General features: G+C 39.0%; 1 protein-coding gene across 1 annotated transcript in view; it reads right to left on the minus strand.

Moving 5' to 3' along the window:
* pitpnm3 (PITPNM family member 3) overlaps positions 1-12,397 on the minus strand; it is a 663,088-nt gene that overhangs the window by 40,171 nt on the left and 610,520 nt on the right. Inside the window, exon 11 of the mRNA XM_060847742.1 lies at positions 7,531-7,704. Coding sequence (XP_060703725.1) covers positions 7,531-7,704 — 174 coding nt within the window. The remainder of the gene's footprint in view (positions 1-7,530; positions 7,705-12,397) is intronic.

Here is a 12,397-nt window from a genome sequence, read left to right on the forward strand (position 1 = left end):
ATTGTGTACACTTCTGGATACCATGTTATAGGAAGAGTGCGAACATATTGGAAAGAGTGTAGAAACGATTTATAAAAATGGTTCAAGGGATGAGAAACTTGAGTTATGAGGATAGTTTGAAGAAGATGGGATTGTTCTTCTTGGAGAGAAGAAGGTGAGTAAAGGGTCGTCAGAACTCAACATGTTAACTCTGTTTCTTCCCAAAGATGTTGCTGGAACTGACATGAGGAAAAACCTTTCTCCCTCAGTGAGTAGTTCGGTTATGGAATGCACTGCCTGGAAGTGGGATGGATGCACGTTCAATTGGGGCAATCAAGTCGGCAACAGATGATTGTTTGGATAAAAATAATGTGAAAGGTTATGGGGAATTGGCACCAGGCAATGTTGCTCATTTGAAGAGCTGGTGCAGTCACAATAGGCTGAATTGCTACATTTGGATAGTACGGTGGCTCAGTGCTGCGTCATAGTGCCAGGGACCCAGCTTCCAGCCTTGGGTGAGTATCTGTGTGGAGTTTGCACTTTTTCTCCGTGTCTGTGTAGATTTCCTCCAAGTGCTCTGGTTTTCTCCCATAATCCAAAGATGTGCAGGTGAGGTGGATGGGACATGGGAATTTCAGGGTTATAGGGATAGGCTGGGCATCTGGGTGGGCTTGATGGGCCAAATGGTTTGCTTCCACACTGTAGGAATTCTATGATTCTGCACTGTAACACTCTGTGATTCTTCAAAGAAAACTAAAACATAATCTATCAAGCCACGCTCCTGACTGGGGTCTGTATTGTTCGATTATAACATCTGCAGGGCCACACTGAAGAGAAAGCTCACTGTTTAAAATCAGAGCACTAAGAGTGATTCCAGACACAAATTTAAAACGGGACCACGAATGATAGATAAACTCTGGTAAGAAGGAAATTAATTTTCATAAAATGAGTTCAAAATAGGAATGTGCAAACATAGGAACGATAAAGTTTAGTGATTGAATTGATGTCAAAAAAATTATCATTTTATATCTCCCAGAACAATACTGGCATCGTATACAGATACATCTTGTCCAATGAGGTCATAATACTAACAGATGTTAACAAATCTATTTTTGCTAAAAATAATTGCAAGGTGGTTGGAACATGTAAGGACATTAAGTATATGCCATGTACTGTCTTGGGAGGTGGGGCTAGTGTCTGCTATAGGGATGAGGCTGAAGGTTATTTCAATCAATCTCCAGAACAGTCAAACTGTGCAGATAAACGGCTGCTATTGTTATTAAACCACCTCATAAATATTTCAACTTTATATAATGCTTTAACCATTTTACTGAATGTTTTATTTCAAAACAAACTGATATATCTATTGGTGAAGAGGATTAGCTAGCTGCCTTTGTGAAGTTAGATTACAAACACTGTTTGGCCTTCAAGTTATTTGTAGCCATTTCTTGAATACCATCCCACTGCCTTAAAGTCACCTGAGAATGACAGTGCCTTTTTTTTTATAAGGGGTGGTGGTAATTTTATCAACCTCAGTCCCAGATCACATGCATATTATAAATCCTGTCTGATTTTACTTTACAATGAGTTGCACAGTGATTGTCAGATTACCATCTGGGGGCTAGGCTCAAATTAACCAACAATTTTCTCTCCTTTCTTTCTGAAACCATTTACTTTGCAGACTTTCAATCTTCACAGTTGCTTTCCGCTGCATGACTTGCTCAATCATTGTTCATGTATAAGCCCCAATAGTGCATGTCTCTAGGGTATAAAAATATCACTATTATACCCCTCTTCGCTCAATTGGCCAAAGAAATGCCAAGGGTGGTCAATGGATGGCCATAATGATCCTGACATATTTTCAACCAAAGTACCCAGGCCAAGTGTTCCAATATTGACCCCTCTGGAACATGGAGAATTATTGGCCCCTTGACTCCTCTAAAAGATTGCCTGAGTGTAGTCCTTCCCCACTCTTCAAACTTTCTGTCCATTTAAAATAGTGGATGTTCTAGTGACTTGGTTATAGTCACGTAATCCTTCTCTCCTGATTTTCAGTATTTGCCTCATCTTGGCAATGTTTTACACTTAGATGGTAAGACCAAAAACCTATCCCAATCTTTTCAATGAAGTCATTGCTAAATCTGGCTACTAAAAAAAATTGTACCGTCAAAGTATGGTATGTGGAAACTACCCAAGAGGGAATGGCACAGTAACACATTCCACTTATATATCATGTTTAACATAGCAAGATATACAAACTTTCACAGAAGATCGATCCAACAAAACTGGAAGCAAAATTACTTACAAAAATGTTAGGGAAGATGGCCAAAAGCTTAATTGAAGAGTTAGGTTTTACTAAGCATTTAAATTGAGGATGGATAGGTTGAGAGGCAGAGAAAAAGCTTAGGCCAAGAATTTGAGGGTTAGGAAGCAATAAGGTGAAGGCAAAGATAGAGGCCACCAATGATAGAAGGATAAAAATCGGGGATGCCAGAATTAGAGGGGTGCAGAAATATGGAGAGGAAATAAGGCCATGTTAGAATTTGCTCAGAAGGATGAGAATTTTAGAAATGAAGCATTCATTTCATAGAAATAAAGCTTCCTGGACCAGGAGTCAATAAGAGGTCAGGTTTGGCTAGTGCAAGTTAACATATGGCAGTGGTGATTTGAATGGACTTTAATTCAAGTACAGTCAAAGATGAGAATTGGAGCGGAGTGCATTGAAATTGTCAAGTGAAAAAACAAATGGTTGAAGGGATTATCATCAGAATACTTGAGGCAGAGGCAGAGACAAAATTTGTTATAAAAGTGGAAGCAAGCAATCTTGGTGATGGAGTTCTCATGTGGTTGAAGCCATCTTAAATTCACCATCAACATTGTAAACAGAGATTTTGATTCCATCAAAGTTATAGCTTTAGCACTGCCTATGTTTAGTTGGAGGAATTTTCATTTTGTTCAGTTCCAGAGTTCTGGATGTCAGACAAATTGAGCGAAAAGTCAGAAACAATGGAGGGGGTCAAGAGATATGGAGCTGAAATAGAAGGGTATGTTGTCAATGCATATTTTTTTTCCTTAATAGAAGAATACTTGAATATGGCATTTTTACATCCACAGCAAAGAATGAAGTACCAGACTTTCAATTTAAACATTTTAAATACATTTTAAAATAAATTAGATTATATGATTCATGCAATATGGGTTGAGGTCAATGATGCTGATTTGAAAAACTGAATAAGTTGATCAAGGTAATCAAATAATTGTGAGTTATTTACATACTCCTCAGTAAGGACACACCGGTATCCCCAGTTAGGTAAGGAAGTGGTATCTTTTTGTTTATTTTATTAACAAACTTGTTTTTAATGGAATTGCTAGAAATGCAAGAACACAAGTTTGAGGTAGACCTGCTGCATGAGTATGACTCTCTCAGCAAAGTACCGACTGAATCTTGTCTCCAGTCTGTTCACTTTAATGCAACAGGGGCGGCACAGTGGCACAGGGGCGGCACAGTGGCACAGTGGTTAGCACTGCTGCCTCACAGCGCCAGGGACCTGGGTTCAATTCCCGCCTCAGGCGACTGACTGTGTGGAGTTTGCACGTTCTCCCCGTGTCTGCGTGGGTTTCCTCCGGGTGCTCCGGTTTCCTCCCACAGTCCAAAGATGTGCTGGTCAGGTGAATTGGCCATGCTAAATTGCCCGTAGTGTTAGGTAAGGGGTATATGTAAGGGTATGGGTGGGTTGCGCTTCGGCGGGACGGTGTGGACTTGTTGGGCCGAAGGGCCTGTTTCCACACTGTAAGTAATCTAATACTTAGAGGTGACTCAGAGAAGAGTCATGAAAATGACCCCTAACATCTCAGACGTGAGTTGAAAGAAAAGACTGGAGAAATTGGGATTTTTAAACATGTAAAGAGATGATTTGAATTACTTTATATATCTTTCTGAAGTCATGTTATTAAAAGGGTAAACCTGTAATACTATTTTGAACCAATGTGACACTTGGTCAAGAGGACAAGCTAATTAAAGAAAAATTTAGGACTGATGTTGGGAAGTTCTTGGTACAAAGGGACAACTGGACATGAAATAGACATAAGGGTAAAGGCTAAAACAAAATGCTCTGAATCACTTAAAAACAATTCAATGTTACAATTGAGACATGTTCTGGACGTATGAGGTGAAATGGGGTAAATTGCCTTCCTCATCTTTGTCTAATTTTTGATGATGTGATTAATATTGCCAATTATGTTCACTTTTGTCCAAACAGATTGAAACACCATCTCAAAGACACCATGAATATGAGTTACGTGTAATGGCTGCAGGGCTTCCTCAGCCAAAGATGCTAATTTGCTGATGACTGAGTCATAAAAGAAGTATGAATATTCAGATCCAATGCTGCATATATAAAGACTAAAGAAATGCTGATTAAATTGCCTGCTGTAGGGAGAAATGCTGTGAAAAGTCCAATTACAGCACATTACTGACCGTTGAAAATGAATTACATTCCACATACTTATAAAACATTAATTACAATGTTCATTAAAAAGGAATAAACAGCAACATTTCTAGAAGCAAGCAGAACATTGCACAGACAAAAACAACATAAAAAGACAGGAAGAACATTAATAGTCTTTTTCCTTCCTCCTTCTGTATCTTTCGGTTTTATTAGCACAAACACAGAATATTCTGTTCTAATCACCCATTTACATGGACTCTCCAACCAAGCATTATTCAAACCTGCAGCCTCATATTACTGCTGAGAAGTCTATAGAAAGGCAAACATAGAAGTACTTGTGTTTTAGAGTCCATACAAATCCACAGGGGAAAAAACAGACATATTAAACTAAGAATTTGGGGGCTGAATATTGTAATACATTAACACTATTAATTTGTTATAATGATAAGTAATGATGCAATAATGTGTGATTGTGATATTTTACAGAGCACAGACACTGCTTTACATTCCTAACAATCAGTGATCTGCACCTTCTGTACTTTATCATTCTGATCATGTGTCAGAGCTAGACTTCCCAGATGTAAAGAACAGGTTGAAAGGAATCCATCTCAGTTTTTCCACCATCTATGACTTTAATGGAATTTCAGGAGAATTGTAGTTCCATAGAATATCACAGGACAGGAAGAGACCATTTAACTCATTAAGTTTGCTCTGGCTTTTATGAACAGCAATCCAATCAGTCCCACCCCTGTGCTCTTTCCCTACATTCCTGCACCTTTTTCTCCTTCGAGTATTTATCTTTGGAAAATGAATTTGTATCCACCAACTCAGCATGTTAATCACTTGATGCACAACAAGGTTTTTCCATGTTACCTCTGGTTCGTTTGGTTTAAATCTGTGTCCTCTAGTTTCCCCCTTTTTTTTTAAAGCAGTCGCTGTTGCTTCCCACTTTTAATATTATTTTCCAACCCATGACCGTTGGTTTTTAACTCGTGCTTTCTATTTGCTGATTGTTAATTCCCAACAGTTTAATGATGATGTGTTCCTGTTCTTTGCATGCGAAAGTTTGCATGCAAGTGTGATATAAAATTTGCAGGAAGTAAAGAAGATGCACCAGTAAGTGAAAATAATTGCTTTAGATGCAACACATTGAGTGATTTTTTTTTCATTATTCAATTGAATAATATTCATACTAAATAGAAATTTATTTGGTAAAGGAAAAGTAAATTAGCTGAAAATTCAGCAGAGCCATAGTTGACAGATTAATATGTTCACTTAATTGGTTCAAATTGCACTTTCATAAAAGAGCAACTGTACACTGATGTACAGTCCTAATCAGTTAGTAATGAACAGGAAATCAATTGCCACATTTTTAAAGCTACAAGCCATAGATGGCCATCTAGCTACCAATGGTAGGAAAATGCTGAAAACAGTTTTTATAATGCAAGGTCTTAAAATAAGGTCCCTGATAGTGGAGGCATTAAAAGTGTATATTCACATTTGATTACAAAGCACCCGAAAACACTGACTTGTGAACTTTAACTTCGTTTTTCCTTGCACTATTTTTTTTAGCTCTGTGTTTGTAATCGCTTGGAACATGCACATTCTGTCCAAATGTTAGGGAATGTTTCTCATGCTATGTCCATGATTCTGACTTCATTGTTTTTGTAAAACAGAGTGGCTTATCATATTCGGGTACTGAACTTAGAGGCTACAATAGCAGTGATATGATTATAAATATGGCAATATTTCTAAGTCTATAAAACTCTTTCCAGAACTAAATACTGCACATCTATCATATTTTGCTAACAACCTGTAATGATATTACAGGCCCTCTCATCCCTTCTTACCTAAGGATTAAACAGATAAATTCAGGTTTGATCTTAGCTAATAGATTTGACTGTGACAATTTAGTTTGCAATTGACCAGTGTTAAAGGCTACGTTTTAAGAAATATATATTTGCATTTTATAGAATGGTGCCCATATCGTCTGGAGGGCTCAGTGTCTTAATCTTATAAGTCTTACAATAATTTTAAAATGCAATCCCTGGTGTTACATAAGAAAATGGAAGCCAATTTGTGCACAGCACAATCCCCGATCACAATGAAATAAGAAGCAAGTTAATCTGTTTAGAAGGAGTGACTAAGGAAGAAAAAAATGGTAGAAAAGATACTGGGAGAATTTTCATTTCCATCTTACCTAGTATCCATTATGATGATCTGAACCAGCTTTCAATTTGAGAAATTAGCACAAAGGTTCATGAGAAGCATACATCCAAATTTGGAGATTTGAGGTCAACCTGGAGTTGGACTTCCAAAGGCAGCTCAGCTTTCAAGAGGATAAAATTTTAGGCCCCTACCTTGTCAGCATATTCCAAGAATAAAGGTTGGAAAACTTGGAAATACCACAGATGTGGGTACTACTGAATCAATAATTAACACTGGAGTAGCCACTGGTTAAATAGATTCCTGGGTTGGAATCTTTCATTGGTGCCCAAAGATTTGCCTGCTGACTGGAAATCTGACACGAGACTCCTGCTACACTTCTCAGGAAGGTATCCCAGATCTTCTATCAGACCGAGGGCACTGGCGGGCTTCCCTCTGGAATTTGACCCACAAAAGGGCAGAGCTCCTGTCTGGCAGGATTTGTCAACAAACCAGAGGCTGGCAGCTTCTACAGAAAGACCCTGACTGCTGCTGGGGAAGCAAGCCAGGGATCTAAGGCTCCAGGAGCTATTTAATAATTTAAGAGTAGAATTGTGGAGTATGGGTCACAAGCAGAGGGGAGTAATGGGCTGAAAGAAATGCCCGGGACTCAGTTCTCATTGAGTGGCCTCTTGCCTTGCATCTATGCCCTCAATCAGGTACAAGGTTCCAGGCACTCACAGCTCTGGATGATAAGCAGTGCACGCACTTCATGCTTTTGCTGAAGGACCTCAATTGGCAATGAGGCAGGAAGGACCCTGCTGTTAGAAAGTTAATTCAGTGGTGGCATTTACACCATCACCTTGCCTAATGAAATGCTTTGTCCACCTCCTACCTCTCCTGTTCTGAGACAAGAGGATTCCGCTCCAAAAGAATCCAGGTTAGATCGTTTACTTACTGCTCGCAATATTGGTTGCGAAGATACTCTCAGAAGATCCTGACATTTCGCTGGTAATGCTCGTTTGACTGCCTCTCCGTATCCCTCGTTGCAATTGCGTCAGTAGAGTGTGAGGAGATGTGGGGGCATTCGAAGTTTCCAGAAAGAGAGATGCATGTCTCTGCAAGAGGTCAGCTGTGGGTGTAAAACAGAACAATAACATGCATGGCGTCCTCCTGAATAAAATCATGCTTGGTTTTAGGAGCTAAAGGGAAATTTTTCCATTCATTAATCTCAGTTTCATGGGTTGTACAGCTCAACACCACCAATAGTCGGATAGCATATGCTGACTTGCTAGGCTACTTCTGTACAGGAAGTACTTGTACAGTGACCTTAAAAAGACAGCACAGATTAAATACAGCTTCATCTTTGTTGTGAAATCTCCCCAACCATGTTCAAGACATAACATTGACGTAGATCTGCTGATGTGAACAAAAAGGTTTGTATCAAGAAGGATATTATTCTGAGTCCACCTTTTCATTCACATTAAATAATGGAGGATAATGTGCCCATTTGTCTGTCAATTCATTGGACGCTAATCAGGATGGGGATGATAATCAGTGGGTGACTCTCTTTCACAGAGAAAGAAAGATTCCTAGCTACTCCCATGTTCTAAAACAGGCTGTTTCGGCTTTGCACCATTAAGTGGAAATTAACTGCAGCAAGCTACCAATTTTCATTGCAATTATTAAACTTTCCCTGGCCCGTGGAATGATCACTTTCACCCAAAGGACATAAGTTTTGGAAAATTATCTTTTCTGGCTAATTTCACATTAAGATTGCAGCACATTAGAACTGTAGCTCTACAAACGCGAACTGTGGTTAACATGAAAATGAAGGCGCCAGCACAGATTCAAACCTTCTGGAATTTCAATGCTGTATGCAAATTTGTCTTGCGAAAATATGCCAGCATTTATAAACTGTTAATAAATTAAGAGAACACTGGAGAAAATGCTTCACCTAAGGGTTCTGTTTCTTTTGTTTTTGGTAAATGGAATTTTGATTCCAGTTAATTGTTTAGACATGCTAAAAATGGCTGCAGTACACACTATTTCCTTCCTTTGGCATGTAAGGTTCTAAAGATTTGATGTTAATCTAAACAAAAGAGAAACAACAGGCAGTTTGGTAAAATATAAATTACACAGTTTGATTTTTAATTCAATTTATATGCAAGTTCTCTGAGTAATTTATTTTCTGCCATATTCATTTTTGTTTTGATTTGATACACTTCACATTTTCCTTTCTCTCTCAGTAATTTAGAAGTAACATGTTTTATTCAGTAAATAAGAGCCTGGGTGTCAGAACCTTGTGGAGCCGTCTCAACCAATTGCTGCAGTACACAGGAGTCTATGAGGGTTGTTTGGCACATTGGTAGTGTCCCTATCTCTGGAGTCCTACTTGTCCTGGACATACATCAATAGCATGTTGATTTTGTTTTCTGAGTAAGAGTCTATTAGACTGAATTCCATATATGGTTAATTGTAGTTTGCTGTGATAAAAGGAAATGACATACTTATGTGATCAAGAACCTAAAACAAAACAGCATGGGAAGAAGTTAATGGAAGGGAATATCTTCATGACAGCAATTGTGCTATAATAAATTTTAAAATGTTTTACAGCTAACAGTATCCAACAGTTATTAAAACTATTCCAACTTAATCATATAATAGACACTGCTAGCACCTTTACTACCTTGCATATCTTCTGTGGCACTACCTCAGTAGGTTTGGTAGCTTTGCAACCAGTTACTGCATTCTTTGGATTTCCAGTGTCATTTATGGCATCTGATGAGGCAGCTTTGCTCAGAGCCTATAGCTGATGGGTCTTGAAAGAAGGAATTAAGTGCTATCTTCATAGTCAATTAATTTTGCTTGGGTAGATACTTGTTTTCAAATGTCATGTAATTAGATTCCCTTCATTAGCCTGCATGATTCCAGACCCACACATGAAACACGGTGGCTCAGTGGTCAACACTGCTGCCTCACAGTGCCTCGGACAACTGTCAGTGTAGAGTTTGCACATTCTCCCCGGGTCTGTGGGTCTGTGTGGGTTTCCTCCAGGTGCTCCGGTTTCCTCCCACAGTCCAAAGATGTGCAGGCCAGGTGAATTGGCCATAGTGTTAGGTGCATTAGTCAGGGATAAACGTTGGGGAATGGGTGTGGGTGGGTTGCTTTTTGGAGGGTCGGTATGAACTTGTTGGGCTGAAGGGCCTGTTTCCACACTGTAGGGAATCTAATCTAAATGAAAGCTCTGCAGTTATATCGCACATTTCCCAATTGCAGGACTGCCTAAAACAAGAAGTTTGGAAAAGCAGTCAGTGGTGAAATGCAGGAACTGCAGCTGCCAATTTGTGCACAGCAAGCTCCCACAAACAGAAATTAGTTCAACTTGTTTTTCAAGAAGCTGGCTTATGGAAAAATATTGACTCAAGACACCAAGGAAATTTTGAATTAGTGCTGTGAGACCTTTCAAGTCCACCTGCGAAGGCAGACATGGTCTCAGTTTGATGACTCATCAGATGAATATTTGCAATATTCAAACAACCGGTCGTTAAAGAGACAATAAAAGTTCATTTTTCTGAACATACAATTTTCCTTTGCTACCATTTTCTTGTGCAGCTCTGCCAGGCTTTTTGCTTTTGCCCTACTATGAGCAAATTGGGCAAGTCGTGTTGATTAATGTTATCCCCATAAGCTCTGCTTTAAGTACAAACAGGATCAAATGAATAGGAATCATTGTACAATTAAATCTATATTGTAACATGAGGAAATAAACTGCATAATTTTCACTTGCTATTCCCTCATTTATAGCTACCCACATAGTTTCACCAGGCTTCAGAGTAAATGTCTGCACTGATGCAGTCAGTCTCTCTTTCCAGGAAAGAAATAACAAGATTCTTTGCCCAATCAGTTTGAAGAATCTAAACCAGGAAATATTAGTTATATTTAGATCATATATAGAAAGTAGAATAAAGATGAAGAAATACAGACAGAACTAAGAGATGCAGATTTATTTTTATCATTATTCCAACAATAATTAATTTCTGAAAGATAAACCTTCACACATATAAAAAGAAACTTTCAGGGCCAAAGGATTTGTTTGTCAGTAATTGACAATTTCCATGCTGCTAAATTAATTACTCACTCATGAATGCCCAGCACTAATTTTCTTTCTGGAACTTGTAGTGGAAATTTGTAGGGAAATAGTTCAAGTTTACATCAGTGCACTGAATCAGTGCAGGTCCATTGCTGAGGACTGCTACAATGTGCCATGTGGAGCAAGATGATTTCTCGAGCAGAACTGTACAGTTTCTCTCTTTATCTGTGTATGCACAGATGCCAGAAGTTGCTGTCTGGCTTACTCCATCGTAACTCTGAGGACGGGCAGCTTCACCATTATTTCAAATACAAAATCTGAGCCATTATAATATGTGTCAAGAAGCCATTCCTGAAGAAGGGCTTATGCCCGAAACGTTAATTCTCCTGCCCCTTGGATGCTGCCTGACCTGCTGCGCTTTTCCAGCAACACATTTTTCATCTCTGATATGTGTCAAGTCAAAGTGTGTAACATTTAACGTTCTTGTGCGTGAAATGTAAGAAACATAACAAAGAGGTTACCACCTCCATTTAAAGCAAACATGTTACTACCCCCATTTAAAATAAACAGGTTACCACCTCCATTTAAATAGCAGAGGCAGGTTTTCAAAATTAACATATTAAAAATCCATATAATAACGTTGCTGACAGTAGTTATTGCACCATGCTTATCAAAATGTCACCTTGGTTCAAACTGAAGCAGTCTTAAATACAAGTAACCTTTGCAGCATTCACAATGTTGACTTTCTGCTATTATTTCAAACACTGTGCTGAATACCATCAGAGAGATGTATTCTCAGGACATCAATGCTTCACAAGTATAATAAAAAGTTCTATTTGCTATATTCCAATTGTGGTCTATTTTCTTTCTGAATTACTATAGCATAGGAATATTTTTAAAAATCGAGCTGAATCAGCCATCTTATTAAGTAAAAGCATGTCTGATTCTGTTTCATTGAATCTGAATCTTATGATCTTTCTTGGCTGAGTGCCAATATTGCGGAGTTTCATGAAAGGTTTCTCTCTGTGGGTCCTTGTGAGATTTCTCTCTGTGTCATCCCAAACTTGGCTCATTAACTGCTGTCTTGCCCCTGTGTACTCTTTCCATGCAAGAACTCACTATTCATTGGATTGCCTGGAATAGACTGGAATCCCTGGTGCCACCACCATCTTTAAGCTCCAGCCAATCATTGGCATTACAGAGTTGCCCTTCACCAGCAACACAATGGCACAGCAGCTCCAAAGACACGCTATTGATGACAGAGAGTTGGCATGGCTGACACTTCCTGGTACATTTACTTCCACTTCCTTGCCTAACTCACTAACCCCCAGAGTATCTGACCTGTCCTAAGCCACAACCCACCCTAATACCCTCTCGAAGACTCTGCTACTTTCTCTCTGTCTCGCTTGGCATACCAGCACCTTATCATTTTCCAGTGGGAGACCATCACAGTCAGAAAAGCACTTGGACATTTCTACAAATAAGCTTCTGTTTACAGCCATCAAAACCAACAGAGGCTACCGCTGGCTCCAATAATGATCAATGATTGTTTTACATTCCACAACTGTCTGATGCACCCAGCAACCGGGTATCAATCAACGTAGTCAGCCTAGTCTTCTAATCTTCTTCCTCAAAAAACTTCTCCCATCCTTCCAGTTCCTCACCATCAAAGATGCCAGCATATTACCAGCTCTAAGAATGCATGGTGCAGCATGCCAGGATGTTGCAGCAC

Source organism: Hemiscyllium ocellatum, chromosome 31 (assembly GCF_020745735.1).
Source record: "Hemiscyllium ocellatum isolate sHemOce1 chromosome 31, sHemOce1.pat.X.cur, whole genome shotgun sequence".
Taxonomy (NCBI): domain Eukaryota; kingdom Metazoa; phylum Chordata; class Chondrichthyes; order Orectolobiformes; family Hemiscylliidae; genus Hemiscyllium; species Hemiscyllium ocellatum.